The following is a 22,847-nucleotide window of genomic DNA, read 5'->3' as shown; positions in this document are numbered from 1 at the left end:
CTTTTTCTTTTTCTTTCCTTCTTCCCGTGGCCTTCTTTGACCGAAACAGGGGACCTAGAGGTCCCTTGCCTTTGACCGGCCGATCACGGCCATACCCTGCACGGCGGTGGCTGACGGCAAGAGGCGACCCTCCCGAGCTCGGAGAGGCCATGGTCGGCGGTCGGCGGTGACCGTCGGTGCCATAAAAATCAGGAAAAAGAAGAGGCCGAACAGGGATTTTCTTCTCCGACGAAATCCGACGACACCTGTCGCCGGTAGTCGTGCCCACAGGCCCGGAAAAGAAGGGAGATGTTGGAAAATGAGCTGTATTACCCTAATTAGATATTCTAATTAGGGATAGTGGTGACTCTGGATTATAATATATTCCCTAATTAGATTCTTTAATTAGGAAAAATCAAGGTGGCAATGGGTTGTGCTATTTCCTTGTAAAAAGACTAAATATTGTATATAATGAAGACTACTCTACCCCATTTGAAGATAATAAAAAATAATCTCTCTTTTCCTCCTTTCCTCCACGTTCAACATGGTATCAGAGCACCAGGTCCTAATCCATGAATTTTTTGATTCCTAATCCCTCCTTCTAATCCTTTCCCTCATCTCCTTCCCACTCGTTCTAATCCTTTCCCACTTGTTCCTCAACTCCACCACCCAGACATCACCCTGCCCTCATCTCCGTCCCCTCATCTCTATCCGGCACCACCCTGTCCCCTCATCTCCACCGACCAATCCCGCCACCGCTGCCGTCTCCGTCCAATCCTGTAACCACCGCCGTCGTCTTGCTGCCACCACCAACACCATCTTCTTCTTCTCCGATCTCATCGATCCACCACCGTATTCTTCTTCTTCGCTTCGCCATCTCATTGCTGACGCCGCCGCGCCTTCTGACGCCGCCGCCGCGCCTTCTATCGCCGCCGCTGCCTCCTTCTTCTTCTTCTTCTTCTTTGTTACCGAACGTCTTCTACTTCTTCTTCGCTGCTGCAACCGCCTCAGAGCCGCCACGGTTCCATCAACGTCGCCGCCCCGCCACGCCATCTCGCTGTGCAAACTCATCGTGCAATGCCATGAATTCCAGTGAACGGGGGAAACCCCTCTGCCGTGGTATCAAAATTTCTGCCATGGTATCAAGATTCCTTTCCATCCTTTCCACTTGATTTCTTTTTTTCCTTCCAAAAAAAAAAAAAATGAGGATGATTATGCTTCAGTGATTTTTTTGTGAGAAAAATGTCAGGCGGTTTCACTAAGGAGGAGTTGGAGAAGACAATAAGTGAGGTGGTGACTCGTTCCTCTACTTCTCGATCTGGGATGGATAATCCTTCTCTTCAGATCAGTTCTGTTCGATTGGACGGACCCCTCACTTATCTTTTATGGGCCAGAAATGTGCGGCTGTTCATTAAAGCCCGTGGTTTGGAGGGTTTTCTTACCGAAGCTAAACCACAGCCACCAATAGGAGACACTGCTTTTGTACAGTGGGAGTCAGAGAACTCACTCGTGATGGCCTGGTTAATCAACTCCATGGTGCCCTCAGTTGCTCAGGGCATGTCATTCTTTGAAACCGCTCAAGAAATTTGGGAGGCTGCTGTTCGAACTTATTCACAATATGGCAACACAACCCAAGCTTTTGAGCTCAAACGCAGATACGTGCACTCAAACAGGGCAATTTTTCTGTCACCGATTACATGGCAGAATTTCAACGTTTATGGTCAGAGCTGGATTTTTATCGTCCCTTCAAAGCTAGTTGCGCTAGTGATGCTGCTGAGTTCAAAAAATTTACAGATGAGGAGCGAATCTTTGATTTTCTTGGTGGCCTCAATGAAGAATTTGATCCAATTAAAGTTCAAATTTTGGGTCGAAGTCTGATCTGCCTTCTCTCAATCAAGTCTTCTCACTAATTCTAAGTGAGGAAACCCATCGACGTGTGATGATTGCCTCCTCTAATGAAACAGTCCGTTCTGCGATGATCGCTCAGCCCCAATCACAGCCACGCAACAGAAGTGATCGAGATACGCGGGTATGCTCTTATTGCAACAAAACTGGGCACATCCATGATACATGCTGGCAGTTACATGGTCGTCCTTAATCTATCCAAGGTCATGGTAGAGGAGGTCGACGAGGAGGTGGGCGCTCTGGAGGAACAAATGGCCGTGGTCAAGCCAATTTTTCTGAAGTCCTCAATACTACATCTGTTTCAGCATCTCTGTCTACTACGGCTTCGTCTACTTCTGCTACTCCATCTACTACTGTTGGAGGTTCTTTGTCTGTGGAGAAACTTCAGAATCTACGTCAAATTTTGACCAAGCTGAACACTTCTAGCACTACCTCTTCATCTGCTACGGGTTTGCTTAGCAATTCTTCTTTCAATTTTGTACAAATTAGTTCTTATACTTCCAATAATAGTAGTGCACTTACTGCTTTAGATACTTCCAAATATTGGATCCTAGACTCAGGAGCTACTAGTCACATGACAGGACAATCCAAATCTTTTGTGTCATATTTACCTTGCTCTGATCAGGATAAAGTACATATAGCTGATGGATCCTTCTCTACTGTATCAGAAAAAGGAACTGTCAACTGTACACCAACCATAACACTGTCCTCAGTTTTACATGTTCCTAGTTTCCCACTAATCTTCTCTCTATAAGCTCCATTACAGCTGCTTTAAATTGCAAAGTAATTTTTTTCCTACCTATTGTGTTCTCCAGGAGCTGACAACGGGGGAGATGATTGGGTATGGTAGAATGCATGATGGGTTGTACTATCTGACTGAAAGAGGACAGAAAGATAATCTGAAAACTGGCTTGGTTGTATCTTGTTCTTCTGAGAATGCTGTGCATAAACTTCAGTTACAACATCGTAGGCGTGGGCATTTATCTTTCTCTGTGTTAGCAAGACTCTTTCCTAATTTATATAATATTTGTGACAAGCATACATTGATTTGTGATGCATGTGAGTTTGCTAAACACACACAAACTACTTATCCTATTTCTGGCACTCGAAGTAGTAAAATCTTTGATATTGTTCATTCGGATGTGTGGGGGCCGTGTAGCACTATTTCTTTTTCTGGACATCGATACTTTGTGACATTTATTGACTGTCATAGTAGAGTAACCTGGGTTTACCTACTAAAGACAAAGGATGAGGTTTTCAGGTGTTTCAAAGAATTTCATAAATTTGTAAATACTCAGTTTAATACAACAATCAAAACTCTGAGATCTGATAATGGCACTGAGTATATTAATAGAGAATTTCGTGAGTATTTAGCTACTCATGAGATTGTCCATCAGACTACATGTGTTGATACGCCTGCTCAGAATGGAGTGGCTGAACGTAAGAATCGACATTTATTGGAAGTAGCTCGGTCTTTGTCCTTCACTATGAAAGTTTCTAAGTACCTGTGGGGTGAGGCAGTTCTTACTGCAGCTTTTCTTATTAATCGGATGCCTCTTCGAGCTTTGAACTATCGCACACCACTTGAGTGCCTACAAGGAGTATCTTCTTTTGTTGTACCTCTTCGGATATTTGGGTGTGTATGCTTTGTCCGAGATCATCGATCTACTATTGGTAAACTTGATCCTCGACTCTCAAATATATTTTTGTTGGCTATTCTGCTACTCAGAAAGGATACAAATGCTATTATCCTTCCGAACGGCGTATATTGGTCAGTATGGATGTGACATTCCGAGAATCTGAGATATTTTTTAGCAGTGATACCATGGATATGTCCACCAATCAACCTAATATTGTATCCGACTTTCTCTTCTCTCCTCGTGTTTCATCTGATTACACCAATCGTGAGGGGGAGTCTGACCAAGAGTATGGCTCAGAGTATGGAGAGCACAAGCAATCAAATAGTAATCGACAGGGGGAGCAGCAGTCTTCTCCACTTGTCACTGAGTCTGATATGCATTCTCCTACTATCCAACAGTCTCCTTCACTTGTCATTGAGCCTAATATGCATTCTCCTACTACCCAACAGTCTCCTTCAGAGTCGGCTCCGGTATCTTCCTCCTCCCACAATAATGATGGTAATATTTCTTTAACTGATTTACATCTTCCTATTGCTCATAGAAAAGCCTCTCGTCCACATGTTATTCCTTCTCGTTATCGTTATGATATTGCTAACTTTGTTTCCTATAAGTCTCTTTCACCTTCATATAGAACTTTTATTGCATCTCTAGCTTCTATCTCTATTCCCTCGCACTGGAAGAATGCTATAGCAGATCCAAAATGGAAGGAGGCAATGCTTGAAGAGATGAAGGCCTTGGCCAAGAATAATACATGGGAGATTGTTCCACTACCTGCTGAAAAACAAGTCGTTGGCTGCAAATGGATTTTTACGGTGAAACAAACTCCAGATGGGACTGTTGATTGCTATAAAGCACGATTGGTAGCAAAAGGTTATACTCAGACATACGGAATAGACTATGACGAAACCTTTGCTCCAGTTGCAAAAATTAACTCTGTGAGGACTCTTATTTCTTGTGTTGCTAATCTTGGCTGGAGTTTTTCTCAACTGGATGTCAAAAATGCCTTTTTACATGGAGATCTTCAGGAGGAGGTGTACATGAAAATTCCTCCAGGCTTCTCTAATACTGAAACTGCTGGAAAGGTGTGTCGGCTACGTCGATCACTTTATGGCTTGAAACAGTCACCTCGGGCTTGGTTTGATCGATTCCGACGTGCAGTACTAGAAATGGGTTATCAACAAAGTAATGCTGATCATACCATGTTTTTTCAACATAACAGTGGAAAGGTTGCAATTCTGATAGTGTATGTTGATGACATAATTCTGACAGGCGATAATCTTTCAGAAATTAATCGTCTAAAGATTCATTTAGCTCAGTCATTTGAAGTCAAAGATCTTGGACCTTTAAGATACTTTCTTGGGATTGAAGTTGCTAGATCATCTCATGGTATTTTTCTTTCCCAACGAAAGTATGTACTTGACTTACTAACAGAAACAGGCATGGTGGGTTGTAGACCTGCAGCTACTCCGATTGAGCAGAATCATCGTCTTATGACTGACGGTGGTACTCCAGTTGATCGAGAAAGGTATCAACGCTTAGTAGGACGACTGATTTATCTTTCTCATACTCGTCTTGATATCACTTTTGCTGTTAGTATTGTAAGCAATATATGCATGATCCTCGTAAAAGACATCAGGAAGCTGTCTATCGAATTATACAATATCTTAAAGGATGTCCTGGACGTGGACTTATGTTTTCTCGTCATGGATACCTTAAGATTGAGGGATATACTGATGCTGACTGGGCTGGAGCCTTGGATGATAGAAAGTCTACCTCAGGTTATTGTACTTTCTTGGGTGGTAATCTTGTGACATAGCGCAGTAAGAAGCAGAATGTGGTCGCTCGTTCCAGTGCTGAGGCTGAATATCGGGCCTTAGCTCAAGGGGTCTGTGAAGTCATATGGTTAAAGCAACTTATGACTGAATTGCGTCTTTCTCGGACCTCTCCTATGACTCTCTTCTGTGACAATAAGGCAGCCATTAATATTGCTAATAATCCTGTTCAACATGATCGGACAAAGCATATTGAGATTGATCGACATTTTATTAAAGAAAAACTAGATCAAGTGTTATTTGCCTTACATTTATCAAATCCTTCGAACAACTAGCTGATATTTATACAAAAGGGCTTAGTACTCCAGTCTTTTCATATATCTGTAACAAGATGAGACTGCATGATATCTTCGCCCCATCTTGAGGGGGAGTGTTGGAAAATGAGCTGTATTACCCTAATTAGATATTCTAATTAGGGATAGTGGTGACTCTGGATTATAATATATTCCCTAATTAGATTCTTTAATTAGGAAAAATCAAGGTGGCAATGGGTTGTGCTATTTCCTTGTAAAAAGACTAAATATTGTATATAATGGGGATACTCTACCCCATTTGAAGATAATAAAAAATAATCTCTCTTTTCCTCCTTTCCTCCACGTTCAACAGGAGAGGAGAGAGGAAGAGGAAGGAGGGACTACCTCGAGCTCCGGTGACCACGCCGGCGAGAAATCGTAGTGAGCACGAGTTGAGGTGCCGCGGTTTCAATCGGAGAAATCGGGGAGAAAGAGAGGGAGGAAGACCGGTGGGGGGGTTCTTAGGAAGGGGGAAGGCCTTTTTATAGAGAGCCCTAGGACCTCTGGTGGTCCTAGGACTCCTCCGATCCCATCGAGGCTCATCGGAGAAGAAGACTCCTATCGGGAATCTTCTTCCCGATTTCTCTCTTTTTTTTTTTTTTTGATGGGCTTCTGGGCTGGGCTTAAGGCCCAAAGACCGATTATTACATATTTCATATTTGACAATCTAGATTGTCATTTTGGGACTTCCAATGTTGATACTTGTCTGACCAAATTGCCCTCAAATATGTCTGTTAAAATCCTATCTAAAAATCTAGGCATTTATGTAAATGGACCCAAGAGTATATAAGCATCACAAGAATTCTTAACCTATCCAATGTGAGACTATTATTCCTCAACATCCCCTCTCATGTGTAGAGCCCAAGGAGTAGAACCTAAAATGAGGGGTGACACATGGATTAGTAAGTGAAAGCATGGAGGTATCAGCAAATAAGAAGGATTGGTAGCTCTGATACCATGTTAAGATCCTATATAAAGACTTGGCATTTAGATGAATGGGTCTAAGAGTATATAAGCACCACAAGTCTTTAACCTATCCAATATAGGACTATTATTTCTCTACCTGTCTGACAGGTGGTAAAGATCACTCCTTTTCTATACTATGAGGAATAATGTCCCACATTGGATAGGTTAAGAACTCTTGTGGTACTTATATACTCTTCCATCTAAACACCTAGGCTTTTAGATATGATTTTAACATGGTATTAGAGCCTGTTGAGTAATAATAGTCTCATAACGGATAGATTAGGGACTCTTGTGGTGCTTATATACTCTTGGATGAATCCATCTAAATGCCCGGATTTTTAGATAGGACCTTGACGTGGTATTAGAGCCCACCAATCCTTCTTGCTTGCCGAAACCTCCATGCTCTCACTTACTAATCCACATGTTGCTCCTTGTTCCAGATTCCATCCATTGAGATCTACATGTTAGAGGGGGTTTGGAGGAATAAGAGTCCCATATCGGATGGATTGAGGACTTTAATGGTGCTTATATACTCTTGGCCCTATCCATCTAAATGCTCAGGTTTTAGATAGCTAGGAAATATTTGAACCCATATCAAATAGCACTTAAATAAAAGAATCAGTAGTTTTGGAAGTTTTTACTGATTCATTGAGTAGTTATAAAATAGAAAGTTTTCAAACCAAACACATAATATTTGATGTAATTAGAGGTTTAGAAATACCTGGTGCTAATGTGTTGTTAGAGACACACAAATTGTTGGAGATCCATTTAATTTGACTTCTGTTATCATGTTTAATTTAGAAGAGGGCTGCTTCTGTTGGCTAGCAAGAGTAGCTAACTGCAGCTGTGATTCATTTTGCTTTTCACCTCAGTAGGCCAGTAGTGTAGTTTGTCGGACTGTAGTTTCTACCGGTTTTTAGATAGTGTTCTGTCATGTTTTCTTTTAGCTTGACTTGTGGGCTTCCCATCTGCGCATGAATTTTGTGAGGCCCATCTTCAACTATATTCAACCTATATTAGAAGTGTACTGGGTGTAGTGATGAAACCATAACCTGAAATCTCCTTTTGTTTCATCTGCCAAAAAAATGTTTCCTTTTTTCTCTAAACATGTTTTGACTATCTTTATGTGACTTGGATATATTAAAAGTCTTGTTTCATGTCCAGATATATCTATGCTATTTTCTTAGTGTGGAATTTCAGACATGCATATTCTTTGGTGGGATTGTTCATTTCAGTAATTGAAGATAAACTATACAGTCAACTGCATCCACTGTTTAGACTTTCTAAACTGAACAACCCATGGCTCATTCATAATGTTTGATATCTGTTGCTACTTCAGGATGGAGAGGCCTATGCATGTTTACTGAATGTTCTAGCACCTGAACACAGTAGTAAGCCATCAGCAATGACAGTGAAAAATCCTCTACAAAGAGCAAAATTAGTTCTTGAACATGCAGATAACATGGGTTGCAAAAGATATCTGACCCCAAAAGACATTGTTGAAGGTTCACCAAATCTTAACCTTGCTTTCGTTGCACATATTTTTCAGAAAAGGTGAGGGTCATGGTGAATTTCTGAGCTATTTCAATCTTTTGAGCTAATATGTTGATTATAGGTATTGTTTAAAGGAAATAGTCGTTGACCAACCACCTTCATCAAGGAAAAGTGGCATGCATTTCAGACAGTTGATTTTTGTGAAGACCTTGTCTTGAAATTTGTAACAATATTTTTGCAATGCTTTTGGAGGTTTTTGTTTTCTTCTTGAAACTATTGTATGTTTAATTGAGCAATATTATAGTGGGATATCATACTACAATAAATGAGTTATTCAGGACAACTGGGAAGGGCCTACATGTGCATACTGGACCTAGAGGGTTAGGAAAAAGATAGGGCCTATGTCAACAAATTGCATTGCTGTCCACCATAAAGAACAAGACTGGAAAAGGCATTTTTGACCATTATAAGGGTCAAAAAATTCTATTGCAGCTGTATAGTAAAGGTAAACTCCTATGTAGGGGAGCTCAGGTTGATTGGATGATTGGTAATGGTTCCTAGGGGACTTGTAAGTATTGCAGATTTCTTGGGCTGATTTTGGATAGAATCATTGCATAATTGAAAATAGGAGATCAGAAAATGAGCATTAGTTCACCGAATCAGTAAGCAATAATATCTAAACTAGAATAGGATTCAAAAGGGTGGCATTTGGCAATATGATTTGAGAGGGCAAGAAAGGCATGAGGAGGGAACAGAAGAAAAGCTTAGACAGAGAGTGAAAGGGGCCAAACTTGGCCAAGACTTTCCTTTCAATTAAATAAATGTTTAACAATCTTTATTATTCTTTTCTCTAAACAGTTTCCTATTTCTTGTGGCCACAATAATCAATTGCTTGCTACTTAAAAGAGGATCGAACTTACAATGCTTTGCAGCTTTATGCCAGTGCTTGGCATTCACTGGCATGGCAGCATGCCAATTGCCAAACAGGCATACAGCTGATACCTTGCGAGTTGTGCTAGCTAGGCAATGGCATGCTACATATCATGCCATGCCTGTTGGTGCTTACTTTCATGATTTCTATGAGATGTATAGATATGCATATACTTACATGTATGGATGCTGAGGAATATTTACTTGTTGGCTGTAGGAATGGGCTATCATCACAGATGAAACAAAACTCGTTTTTAGAAGCAATGTCCAATGATATACAAGTTTCCAGGGAAGAAAGAGCATTTCGATTATGGATAAATAGCCTTGGAATCTCAACATACATCAATAATGTTTTTGAAGATCTTAGAAATGGGTAGGCTCTTCGTATTTCCTGTTTTTTCTTTGCTATTTGATATTTATGCTGATAAATATTGCTGTAACTCTGCAGATGGGTCCTTCTAGAAGCCATTGACAAGGTAGCTCCAGGAGTAGTCTGTTGGAAGGTTGCAAACAAGCCTCCAATTAAAATGCCTTTCAGAAAAGTAGAAAACTGTAATCAAGTTGTGAAAATAGGGAAACAGTTAAAATTTTCACTGGTTAATGTTGCTGGGAATGATATTGTTCAAGGAAATAAGAAACTCATTTTGGGTGAGTTTAGAATGTTGACTACAAAGCTATCTGTGTTTTTTTTACTTTTCCAATTACATTGGGGATACTTGACTTTCAGAATTAAGCTCTCTTTAGTGGTGTATTGGCAGCTTAATCATAAATTATCAATTCAAATTTCTGTTGTTCAGAAAAATCTCATTCTTTTTTCAGCTTTTTTATGGCAATTGATGCGGTACAATATCCTCCAACTTTTAAAGAATTTGAGATTTCATTCTCATGAGAAGGAGATAACGGATGTAGATATATTGAACTGGGCTAATGATAAAGTGAAGAGTTCAGGAAGGTACTCCCATATGGAGAGTTTTAAGGTATTGATGTTTCTACATTTCATTATTGCAAAGATGATCTGTTACATGATTCCTTCAAAGTCTTAACCATAACATTTGCTGTCGTGCCAGTAGACCTATTTAGAAAATACACAATATGAAGAATTATTTTTTTAAAAAAAATTATATTTAGAAAATACATATGAAGAATTATTTTTAAAAAAAGTACATATTCTATCATGCTGTTAGTATTGTAGATGCTCTCTCAAATAGACATGTTCCATTCTTTAGTCATTAATTCTTTTTGCTTCATTCCCAATAAGAAAAAAAAGCAAGTGCTTGTGGAAAACTTTGATAATGCAACATGGTTTTCTCATGCATACAGGATAAAACTCTTTCAAGTGGCATTTTCTTCCTTGACTTGCTTGGTTCTGCGGAACCTCGAGTTGTGAACTGGAGCCTTGTTACTCATGGAGAAAATGGTAAACTCGGACATCCACAATGTTGTTTAAGCTGTTCCATTTTCTTTTGTTGCACCTTAAAATGTAGGTTTTCATCATGGATACTTTAATTTATTTGCAATTATTTGGTACCATAATATCATGTTGTTTATCAGATTATTCTGTTTTTCCTATAAAAAACCTATAAATGTTCCTATGTGAAAAGATAAACTATATACATATGAGTAAATGGGGGCACCTTTTGTAATAAGCTAATGTTGTGGATATATTTAAGTCCTCAAACAGTGCCTTCATATCTGGACCATGTGTCCTACCCAAGAACACCATGCACTTTCCTAGGTACAGGACAAAGAGCATGTTCTCCAGATTTGTCACATCCGTGTGATAGTGATTAGACATCTCTAGATGGTAACACCTGAACCATCTGACAAATGTCTATTTCAAGCTATTTCGTTGCTTATTTGTGGACATTAATTATTAACATGTATGGGCTCAAGTTCATGCCTGCGTGCATATATAAGAATGGACTTACCATGACTAAAGAGGATTCTTATTGTCTTTGAGAGCGTGTTTAATTGGGGGAGCTGGGGCATGGAATGGGAATGGGTGACTCTCATTCTAATCATTTGGTTGGGGAGAATCCCATTCCGATTCTGAGGCTGAAAGAAATGGCCCAATCCTCCTAAAACCCAATCCTGACTCTCCCCTAAGAATTCAAATCTTCATTCCGATTCTGATTTCAATCATGAACCAAATGCTTCGAGAGATATGGCCATTCTGATTCTCATTCCAATCCATTTTGATTCCGATTCTGATTATGAATCGAAGAGCCCCCCAGTGCATATGTTTGTATTTGGCTACTTATGTGCATTACAATCGTTGGCTTTCAAGCACAATACGTGAAGGATTGTATCTGAACAATTTATTATGATCTTCGGGATATGTATATGTATATTGTACGTAGGTATATATATGTATATGGGTCTAGCAGTGGGTGAGTGTATGTGTGTGTCTAGCAAATGCGGCATACCTCTTGAAGATGAACACTCTAGGATATGTATTATAATATATCATGATTAGTAACATCTGAGATGAGTAACAATTAGTATAATCATGAGATCATTTAGAGGAGAAGAAAAAATAAATCCATATGATTTCCTTCCCAGAAAAGACCCAGACATGACATTATTGCTGCTCGAGTTCTTATCACATATCATCGCCTATGAATTTATTAGGAGAAAATTCCTGTTCTATCTATGCAGTCACATGATTTGCTCTGCTGCCTGTATCCATCTAGTTGCTGAGCACTGATAAAGGAGTTTAGTTTTGAAGTTAGAACTTTAAAAAAGTGGACTCACTGTTGCACCTTTAGTGGACCGTTATGTTAGTGCGACGTGGTCATTGCATTCTTAGTATAGCTGAAAATTAATGGGTTAACAATTGAAAGCAATGTGCAGATGAAGAGAAAAAGATGAATGCCTCTTATATAATCTCAGTAGCAAGGAAGCTTGGTTGCTCCATATTTTTGCTGCCCGAAGATATACTAGAGGTAATCGATTGATTGAAATTAAAGAACTGAAAATGAGTTACTTTTGAAAGGTGCTGTATTCCCTGAGTTGCTGTTTCCTGTATTCTTTTGCATAATCCTTGATGGTATACTTTGTCAGGTGAATCAGAAGATGATGCTTACACTGACAGCAAGCATCATGTACTGGCACTTGAAAAGGCCAACTGAAGACAGATCTGTGGAATTGGATGGTCAAAATGGGAGTTCATCTGAAACTATCTCAAACTCTACTCTAGATGATTCTGCATCTGAGTCCTCAACAGATGATAATGGAACCAGATAGGTGTGCAGTAACCACAGACAGCTGACAATCTAATTGAACTACTAATATGTATTGTTTCTTTTCTTCTTTCTACCTGTTTTTTGAATCTTTGAGATAACAGGATGTGTTGGATATTGTCGTGACTTATTCTCAGATTTAGATTGGGACCAGTTTTTGTAGGTTCTCATTGTTTGGTAGGACAGTGATGGGTGTGTGGAGTGCCCAATCAAACAAAAATAGGTGATTGTAAATACCGACTAAAGTTGTTTCCTAATTCAAATTGAAGTTGTTTCTTTACCAAAATATCTCTAGTTATTATACAGTTTCCTCGGTATCTCAGGGGATGCGATGCCACAAAAATTGAAGTTGTTTCTTTACCAAAATTTCTCTAGTCGTCATAGTGCATCCAAAGTATCTCGGGGTATGCAACACTACATGTCCCTCGGTGTGAAAATATGCATCCTATTCAAATTAGTCACCTCAACTAAAAGTGAAGGCTTTTTTTAGCCAAGACTCTTTGCTTCCACCGCAGCTGACCTTTACAGGAGCATTTCTTGTGGTCACAAAGAAAGCAGACATCACATGATAACAGGAAGCGAGGAATGTAGAGGCGGATCAAGCTGGTGCTTTCGATGCTGTGGACGGGAGTCAAGTTGATATGGTATGGCTATAGTGCAGGACTCTTGGAACCGAGCTTGTGATATTTTGGTCCTATGAGGTCTAAGAAATTTGTAACGTCAGAGATACAAATGATCGATTACAAGCCCAAATAGCTGGGACCCGTTATGGATTTTGAGGTTTTCGTAATTTGTTTTTGGTTCGGGATGCTTCCGTTCTCTGTGTCAAAATGTTGGTTTACTGGTGGGATGTAAGGGATTTCAGAAGAGGATAGAACTTGGTGAAAGAATTTTTCTAAAGAAAGGTAGGTTCGCGGTGCTTAGTCTTGGGAAAATAAAATTGATGATTTGTCTGATATTTTCAAGTCTATTTGTCTCCTACTTTGATCAGTGAAATGTAAAAGATCTTGGTTGAAAAGGCAGGAAGCATCACGAAGCTGGAGGAGCACGAGCAAGATTTTAATTGAGATGCAACAATGGATTCAATGGTTTCCTCAATACTACCTGCTTATGGATACTTTAGTACGTTCAATTCCTCTGTTTGCGAGGATTTGTCTTCAGGTTTTTAGTTATACAGCACGTAATCAACACCTGAAGGAGATCAACCGATCACCATGCATGTTAGAGAATCTTATATGCCTCGCGGGACATATCAGAACTGGCAATGATTGTGAAAATCAAAATTATAAGATTATAGAAGTTAGGAACTTATGGTGCATCGAGGTGGAAGTGAAATTCCTATCTTGAGGCTTCCATCCAAAATATTTAGAAAAAAACAACCAAATAGATCTGTGAAACAAGACAAGGAGAGTAAGAAAATAAAATAATTATCAAAAAGAAATCTATATTAAAGGTTGAGAGAGAGAGAGAGAGGGAAATAGAGAAGATTTGAGCATGGGACCATAATAGTTCAGTACATGGATCACTCAATTTACTTCTTGTGGAGTCTGTCATTTGTTCAACTGCAATTATGCAAAAAAAAACATATAAAATTCTCTCACCTAAGCTTGCTAGACAAAAGATCAATTTGAATTCACTTATGGATGGAATCATACAACATCTTTACTCAATCATCAGTAAAATTAGTAATTTGCTCAAGAAGTCACCGGCCAGTCCTTTCTAATCTCAAAATAGTAACTCATGTCCAGATAGACCTTTCCATCATCATCCACAAACTGGAACAATGAGAGACACAAAATCATAATCAATGCATTTTTTAAAAATATATAAAAAAAAAAATGTACTTGTATTAAAATTTACCTTTGTCCTAGCAGAATAAGATCCCCTTGCAAACATTCCAGTAGGGGTGGTCTCTTCTTCCAATTCGTATGTGTAAGGTTCCTTCTGAGGACTGAAAGTTCCCAACATAACTTTTGTGTTCTCCACTGTCAAAAGATTAAACATACTACTTAAACAGGGAAATTAATGAGCAATGCACGTAAAACAACTTAAGAAGATGTCGGCAGGTAAAGTTATCAAGAAAATGAATGAATTCAATCAAATTTAGAGATCTGCTCTAGTTAGTTCTAGCAGAAGAAACAGAGAGAATCTATTGTACCTCTTACTCCAGTCTTCCACACTGTGTTTGTGTATCTGAGCCCAGAGACAATGTTGTTGGAGACGGTAAAAGAGAACTTGAGACGGTAGCGGCTGCCATCTTTGAGGCCAAATGCAAAGCCCTTTGCATCAGGGATGAAAGGAATTGGTAAAACAACATTCGGACGATCAGGAGTCAGGATAGTAAGGTCAAGGATGTTTACTTCTGGATCTGGATTCTCTGTAAAGATCCCAGAGAAGAGCTTTTCAGCAATATATATATGTATATATATATATATATATATATATAAAACAAGAAGCAGAGCTAGTTTTGTTGAATACATCTCATGTCAAACAAACTAAATTTTCCATTGCCAAACTTAAAAATATATATGAACATATTGAGTCATTGTGACACATAAAAACTTCTAGATAGTATTCCTGCCCTGTATTTTCTTATTTTTTATTTTTTTTGAAGAAATAAGTTTGGAGCCAAGAAGCCAGGGGTGAAAACGGGAGTAGGAGCAATGAAGAGTGAAATCAAAGGAGCAACAAAATATTTGTTGTTAGGAAGCATGTTAGACAACATGGTTTGGGATAATTGCTTCCAAGGTTCAGCATGCCTTGCTGAAGATTATAATTACAAAAGAGGGATGCAAGAATGGAGACTAATTAGAGTCACCAAAATAATTATATTAGCAGCAAACAAGATTTCCTGGAAATAGGTTCATAATTCACGTGGCCTAACCAAAAGATCAAAAGTTATAAAATGGAAACCACAGAATCAATGAATTATAAGGTAAATCAAAGACATCTAACATCAGAATATTAACTTATTTTTTTGAAAGACACATTAGAATACTAATGAAATACCTAAATTAAGAGGTATACAATTCATCGTTTCAAAATAACTATCCCATGTAACAATGGAAAATCATTATCTAGAATCAAGATGGGAAGACAAAAAGAAAAAACAAGTTTTTTTTTTTAAAAAAAAAAAGCTCAAGGCATTCACTTATTAGGCTGGCATATAATGAGAGTGATGAAATAATTAAGAACTAAATAAAAAGAAAGATGATTTCCAAGAAGGAATACCTCCAACATCATTAAGATCAACACTTCCAAGCAGCTGTTCCTTCCACCTCCTCAAGCTCTCATCATCCTGTCAACCACATTCCCCATTCCCATCACCCCCAGCTGTATTAGGAAAAGATAAATCCAGCCAACAAGAATCTAAAAACGCTATCTCTACTTTTCCTTAACCAAATCTAAGAACACCAAGAGTGTCAACCGAACCACCTTATCCATCTCCAGCTGTTCCTTGAGCGGGACCTGGGGACCCAGTTGCACTGCTCTCTTATCCTCATCGTCGTCATCCTCATCGCCGATCTCATCGTCGTTGTCGGTCGAGGCGACCGAAGTGCAGCTGAATTTCCTGCTCAGCTTTTCATCTGCATCACCATCCGTATTCTCCACCTCCTCTTGCTTCTTGTTCTCTTCTTCCTCCATTTCCAGGGTGGCAAAGTCAATGTCCTTGGAGCCTGAGGGAGCTCCCAGAGCGACAGACATGAGCTCTCCTTGTTCTTCTTCGGGAGAAGGAGAAAGAAGAGGGGAGGAAGAAGAGGTCTTTATTGTTTGAAGCCTACAACTTGGATTGCGCCAGATGGTAAAGACCTGGTTTTTGTTTGTTTGGAGAGCTCTATTTTTTGGGAGGGAGGCCGTTGGGATTTTTTGACTAAAATAGGATTGAGAGCTGCTAATTTTAAGGGGCACGGGTGGTGGGAGGAGCCCCACCACCTGGCTAGCGTTATGTGGATGCCTATTCCCCGCACCTCTTAGTTTAGATACAAGTGTAATTAAATCCCTATGTGTCATTATATGTATAGATTATGATATAGGTCATCTTCATAGCTATTATGAAACTGTTATGGTCACATAATGGCCATGGCTTGAAACAATTGTGGATCATAATAATAATACATATTATATGCAACCTTTATTTAATAAAAATTAATATTTTTGGATTGTTCAATGTTGTGCATAATGGTGTCTGGTGGCCATTGTAATGAAAGAATGATGGTATCATGAATAACTTATGTTACATCATACTATTTGTCTTAGGATATAATAAATTAAAATGGATTCCAGAGGCAGTTATAATGTCGAAGTAATTGTCATGCTCGCTAGATCCATATATATGCTTGCATTGTAATGGAAGTGATACTTGGTCTTTATGAAATGCAAAATTCAATCATTGTAGGATAAAGGTGCACTATTTCAGAAAGATGTTGATGTGGAATGGTGGATGAAGTTTGATATGAGCGACTTTTTATCGATCGCCATGTCTCTTGAAACAGTAAGAAAATGACTGAAATAGATCTATGAATTTAATCAACCACAATTCTTGTGTGTGGTTTTTGCATCAATTCCATTTTGGAAGTGTTTAGGGCTCAAAAACCGCCTACATACCAAGGGTGTCTTGATGAAAAATGGTTGGCAAATGAACCCATTTTGCCTGCTTTCTGTAGCTAATCCTGAGAGCATTAATCATCTCTTCCTTCACTGCCCTTTCACGTGAATAGCCATTGCAGATCTTTAAGGATTGTTTGTATATCAGAGGAAGGTCTGGAACTCTTCTCTCACATTGAATTGTATGGAGAAAGAAATTAATGAGAGCAATGCTAGAGTTTTTTTAAACAAAAAAAAAAGGGGCAAAAAAACTCTATATCTTCTGTCTTTTTCCCTGTATTAAGTCTATTTACATTGTGGAAGAATGTTTTTACTGAGAAAGTGTTGGAGAGGAAAAAATGATTTAGACTGTAAGTTGAAGCCTTTACCTTCACCTGCCTCAATTAAGAGTTCTTTTCATGTTCCCTTTTGGAAGAAGATAACCAAATAAAACCTTATTTGGATTTGAAACTTCTGATTAAAGCAAATGCTAGATAGTATATAAGACTTCCACTTTGGAGGTTTTCTTCACAAAAATAGCAATTCTTGGTAAAATGCTTCTGTATTGCATTATTAACTGGCTAGATCAATTTTTTGGTCTGTCTTATTCAAAAGCGACAAAGAACTCAAGAGGTTTTTTGACCTTTAATTAGAACTCACTGCAGAAGATTGTGGGCGACAGATAAGTTGGACAAAACATTTCCTTAATGATATTAAGACTCTATTAAGAAAAAGTTTTGCCCTCTGTCCAAGGCTTTATATCATCTTTTCTTGTAAGCTACCATCTTGGTAGAACTCTTAATTATGATTCAATGAAGTGGGCCAAATAGCTTTAGCTCCTAGTGTTGCTACCCTAGTTCTCCACATGACCCCATCAACAACTGCAGAAGAGCACATCAACAATTATAATTTTCTTGTCGTTGCTCGACATTGTCATTTGTCTAGAGGCATCCTTCACCATGAACGCTTTATGAGATGTATCATATGCTAAGCCCCAGCAAGAATTTGCTTCGCTGGATTAGGGGACTATGAATGCTCAGCTACTTGCGTAATTCTCACCTAACATCCTATTTCCATGCTCTGTGTCTAGTCTGCTTCTCCACACATAGGTCATGATGAGGAGCACCTCAAAATTCTTCTTGGTTTTTGAATTCTTTGGATAGCAATTATTTATATTATTAGTGGTAAATCCAATTGCTGCAACAGATATAGATTGGAGGCTTAGTGTTTTCATTCAGGCGGACTTCTTGTAATTCTCTTGTATCCAAAACTTGGGCTCGGTCTTTGGAGCTACTTTGCCTTCAGGATCGGATTTAGTTTTCCAAGTGTAATCTGTATTCTGTTAGACTTAAGATTCACTGTCTCAAAATCAGAACTTATATAGATAAAATCTCGCTATAGTATTAGTATGTTTGATACTGATTGGATGCGCTGATATTTGATATATTATGCATAATTTGATATTGATATGGTATGGTATATATCTATATCTTTAAATTTGATGGAGAATTAAGGATGCATTTGATTATATTTTTTTATTTTTAATTTTTAAAAAATATTTTTTATTTTTTTATTATTAAATAAAAATAAAAAAATAAAAAATATATTTGGTACGTTGCTATAAAGCAAAAAGCAACGTTTGAGGATGACAGGTGAAGAGCTCAACGAAAAAAAAAATCGAGAAGAAAAAAAAGATGGAGAGGTAAAGAGCTCGACGAGGAGAAGCATTCGGACTCTTTACTTTTTGGTTTGACATTTTAGACGTGAAAAATAAAAAAAATAAAAAATAAATTTTAAAAAATATTTATTTTATATATAAAATAATTATTTTGATTATTTTATTTTATTTTTATTTTTTATAATATTATAAATATTATTTTTTAATATTTATTTTTTAAAAATTAAAAATAAAAAATATTTTTTTAATGATTAATTAAACACACCCTAAATTAATGTGGTATTTGAAAGTAGTATATATTGGTGATTTTTAAAGCAGGAGAACCGACAGATTTGATTAGGCCAAAGCATTCATGACGCTCGTGAAAGTCCAAAGAATGTCCTTTTGCTCCTCTCTTTCATGTGACTAGCTTATTTAATGTGATTTTTTTTTTTTTTTTTTTTTTTTGGGTACTGGGCATGAATCCCGTGATCATTTATAACGCTCTGGCATTCCTGAACCAGAAATTTACTGTAATATCTGGCACTTTTTATGATGCTTTTGGTTATTGTATTTAATAAGTTCTTAATGGATGAATGGCATTTGTAAAAATCACCTTGGCAATTGGCTTAGCAACTGGTTGGTTTGACTTTCCAAGGTCTGTTTGACTTTCTTTTTTTTTTTTGTTTTTTTGGTAAAGATTAAGGTCCGTTTTTAGTGATTGGATTCGGTCTGTGTCAGGAATAGAAATTCTCGTGATGCAGATTAAGTTCATCCGACATCAAATATTGCAAAGGACAGTGAAAAATTTAGTACCATTAAAATGGACTTGGCCCACAAGCCGGCCTGATCCAATTCTATAAATAGGATAAGTTGGGCTGCTATATGAATAGTTCAAATAACAATGAATCTGTTTGGTCCACCCTACATCAGCCCAAGGCTAATATGGATTGGACCGGACTAGCCCAGATGGATCATGAAAATTTAAAAAAAAAATCTTAAAAAAAATCCTATTAATTTTTTAATCCCTAGGAGGACCCTATTAGTTTTTTAATCCTGAGCCCCCTGTCCTACATCGCGGCCACCGCCACAGAGCAGCAGGACGATCCCCCTCTTCCCTTCCGCTGACGGACGCCCCTCCATCCAATCTCTGGACGATCCCCTCCTCCTCCAGGCCCTCCTCCCTTCCGCTGACGGATGCCCTCCATCCAACCTCCTCCGGCCCCTCCTCCCTTCCACCGACGGATGCTCCTCCATCAACTTCCAGGCATCCCTCTCCTCCTCCGACCCCTCCTCTCTTCCATCACGAACGTCCCTCCATCCAACCTCAGGCGATCTCCCTCCTCCTCCTTGTTGCCGGTGTGCTATCTCTAAGTCAAATCTACCGCAGCTCCTCCTCAGGCTCTCTCAATCTCTCTCCAACTCGCTTCAAGCTCCAGGATCAGAGTCCAGGCCCTCTCTCCCTCTCGGGCTCGCTGGGTATGATCTGCTCCAGCTCTCTCTCCGACTCTCCATCTCGGCTCTCGGGCCAGTTTACTCTTCTCTTCGATATTAAATTGATATTAAATTATTAATTAAATAATTATTTCATTATCATGATAGACTGAATCAATGATGGTATCTTTTTGTTTATTATATTTTATAATTTTTATGTAGGATTTTTGAAAAATCATAAAATCTTAGTTGTCAGAAATTCTAATCAAAATAAAATTGAATCTAATATTTCTAGATCAATGAATAAGAAGCAGAAAATAGTAAATCTGATGTTTGAATTTTTTCACAAAAATTGGTAAAGCAAAAGATGGAATTGAAAGAGCAACATATAATGGTTACAAGCATGAGTATAAAGTTGTCCTAAATCTGATGGTTCAAATTATGGAACTTCACATTTGCATCGTCATTTGTAAAGTTGTAAAATGGTTGAATATCATAATATGGGAGAAATGATCATGGATCAAGTAGAAAAATAAGGTCTAGAAAAATAGATCAAATGATTTCTCGTGAAATACTTGCAGAAGCTATCATTAAACATGACTTGCCTTATAATTTTATTGAATATGATAAGATTAGAGCTTGAGCAAAGTATATAAATTCAGATGTAGTGATAAATTCTAGAAATACTACTGTGGTTGATGTTCAAAAAATTTATTTGAGAGAGAAAGAAAAGCTTAAACAAGCTATGCTAAGATTCTAATATAGTGTGTTTGACTTCTGATATATAGACAGCATGCACTACTGAGGGTTATATTTATTTAACTGCTCACTTTGTTGATGAAAATTGAAAACTAAATAGTAAAATTCTCAATTTTGCTCACATGAAACCTTTCTACACTGGAGTTGAATTGGCTTCAACTATATTTGATTGCTTGAAAAAATAAGGTATAGAAAAAAAAATTTCTATTACCTTAGATAATGCTTCATCTAATGACAATATGGTAGATATTTTGAAAGATCATCTATGTTTGCAAAATAGCTTATTGTATAATGGAGAATTTATTCACGTGCATTGCTTTACTCACATACTGAATCTCATTGTTCAAAAAGGCTTGAAGATGGCTAGTGAATCTCTGTATAAAATTAGAGAGAGTATCAAATATATGAGGGGATTAGATAGGAGGATGAAAAAATTTCAAGAATATGTTAAGCAAATGGGTCTGGATGTAGGAATTGGTTTAAAATTAGATATATCAACCAGATAGAATTCAACATATTTGATGCTTGATAGTACACTTAAATATGAAAAGGCTTTTGCTAGTCTCCAATTGGTTAATAGAAATTTCAAATATTGTCCAATAGACGATGAATGGAGGAGAGAAGAAAAAATATATGAATTCTTGGAACTATTTTATGAGACTACTAATAAGATCTCTGGCTCATCTTATCCGATCTCCAATAAATATTTTTTGCAAGTTTGAAAAATTGAATGTATGTTGAATGATAATTTGTATTGTGAAGATGGGATTATCGAGGACATGACTCAAAGAATGAAAGAAAAGTTTGAAAAATATTGAAAAGAGTATAATGTAGTACTTGCATTTGGAGCTATTCTTGACCCACGCATGAAGTTTGAATTTTTAGAATTTTGTTACTCAAAGATTGATCCTTCTATTGCTGAAGAGAAAAGAGATTTTGTGAAGATGAAATTGTACAAGCTCTATGAACAATATGCAAGCAAGTCCAGTGCATCATCAAGTGCAAGTCCAAGTGATTCTCAATCCAATATCTTGCCTAGGCTAAGTGGAGAAGCTAAAACCAAAGATACAAAAGTTTTTAGTATAAGTTTTGAACATTCTTTAAAATTTATTGTTTTGAAATTTTAATTCCTTTTCAGCTATATGTTATTTAATATCTGATATCTCATCAGTTTCTCTTTTTTTGTTGTGAATGTGTTTAAAATTTTTTAGGAGTTCAAAAAATATAGGAGTGCAACTAAATCTAATGATGGCAAATCTAAATTGGATCTTTATTTGGAAGAGCAAATACTTGATTATGACTACTTTAGTAATTTGGATGTACTCAAGTATTGGAGGAATATTACACAATATCCTGATATTTCAGTTATGATGTAGCAGCCCGGTTATCTGGGCCTGTAGCCCAGACGGCCCAACAACACAAAAAAAAAATAAAAAAATAAAAAAATAATAGAGAAGGAGGAAGACTCCTAGCCGGAGTCTTCTTCCTTCACGATTCCGGCAAAATCGGACTCAAAGAGTCCGGCTAGGGTAGGAAACCTCCACTATAAGATCCCCCAACCTTCCTTTAGGAATTTACAACAAAAATTTCGAAGTAATCAAGGGATTTGAGGGATTTTTTTCTCAAAGATTTCCGTGGTGGTTGATCGGAAGAAAAAGAGGTCGCCGGAGCTGTTCTTGGCCGCCGGAACAAGGTATGTTCCTTCCTCCTTCCTTTCGATTTAGTCTCTCCGGCCATGGGGTGCTCGGAAGACCGGCGAGGTGCCGGTTCGGGCTCGAACAGGGGTACCCTGTTCGTGTGATTCTTTTCTTCCTTCTCTGCCGCCAGCAATGAGGGTGGCACTGCCGCCGACCTGGTGACATCGCCGGCGTCGGGACGCTGCCGGGGAAGGTGGCCGGAAGTGCTCCCTTGGTCGGGATGAAGGGACAAGTTCGATTGGGGGGCTCGGGTTCTTGCTTTCGAACAGGGGGAAGAGAAGAAGAAGAAGTCTCTTCTCTCTTCTCCAAATAAAAAAAATATATATAATAATAAAATAAAATAATAACAATAATAATATATGTATATATATATACGCATATATTAAATAAATAAAAATAATGAATAAAAATGAAAAATATATAAATATATATATA

The 22,847-nt window shown here is 37.9% G+C and overlaps 2 protein-coding genes across 3 annotated transcripts in view; one reads left to right on the top strand and one right to left on the bottom strand.

The window, feature by feature from the left end:
- Positions 1–12,576, top strand: part of LOC105048870 (fimbrin-2) — a 29,064-nt gene extending 16,488 nt beyond the window's left edge. The window contains exons 8-14 of the mRNA XM_010928340.4: positions 7,955–8,169; positions 9,257–9,412; positions 9,488–9,687; positions 9,859–10,016; positions 10,360–10,456; positions 11,893–11,984; positions 12,103–12,576. Coding sequence (XP_010926642.2) covers positions 7,955–8,169; positions 9,257–9,412; positions 9,488–9,687; positions 9,859–10,016; positions 10,360–10,456; positions 11,893–11,984; positions 12,103–12,285 — 1,101 coding nt within the window. The 3' untranslated portion in view covers positions 12,286–12,576. The remainder of the gene's footprint in view (positions 1–7,954; positions 8,170–9,256; positions 9,413–9,487; positions 9,688–9,858; positions 10,017–10,359; positions 10,457–11,892; positions 11,985–12,102) is intronic.
- A 1,165-nt stretch (positions 12,577–13,741) lies between these two features.
- Positions 13,742–16,159, bottom strand: LOC105048871 (rho GDP-dissociation inhibitor 1). 2 transcript variants are annotated; one of them, XM_019851736.3, is made up of 6 exons: positions 15,717–16,159; positions 15,513–15,579; positions 14,440–14,658; positions 14,142–14,266; positions 13,937–14,056; positions 13,742–13,843 (listed from the first exon to the last, which is right to left on the bottom strand). In XM_019851736.3, exons 1-5 carry the CDS (start codon positions 15,984–15,986, stop codon positions 13,976–13,978), a joined length of 762 nt encoding a protein of 253 aa, XP_019707295.2. In that variant the 5' UTR covers positions 15,987–16,159; the 3' UTR covers positions 13,742–13,843; positions 13,937–13,975. The 2 variants fall into 2 exon arrangements, with proteins under 2 accessions (XP_019707295.2, XP_010926646.2); XM_010928344.4 differs by having other exon boundaries at positions 13,742–14,056.
- Between the last annotated feature and the right edge of the window lie 6,688 nt (positions 16,160–22,847).

This window comes from Elaeis guineensis, chromosome 7 (assembly GCF_000442705.2).
Source record: "Elaeis guineensis isolate ETL-2024a chromosome 7, EG11, whole genome shotgun sequence".
Classification (NCBI taxonomy): Eukaryota; Viridiplantae; Streptophyta; class Magnoliopsida; order Arecales; family Arecaceae; genus Elaeis; species Elaeis guineensis.
Note: the sequence above shows the minus strand (reverse complement) of the source record. Positions and strands in the feature narration are given on the sequence as shown.

Coding starts and splice junctions, on each gene's coding strand:
- LOC105048871 (XM_010928344.4), bottom strand. CDS start 15,986: ATGTCTGTCGCTCTGGGAGCTCCCTCAGGCTCCAAGGACATTGACTTT. Junction 15,580..15,716: donor AACAGCTGGAGATGGATAAG/GTGGTTCGGTTG, acceptor TGTGGTTGACAG/GATGATGAGAGCTTGAGGAG. Junction 14,267..14,439: donor GTGGAAGACTGGAGTAAGAG/GTACAATAGATT, acceptor ATCTTTTGACAG/TGGAGAACACAAAAGTTATG.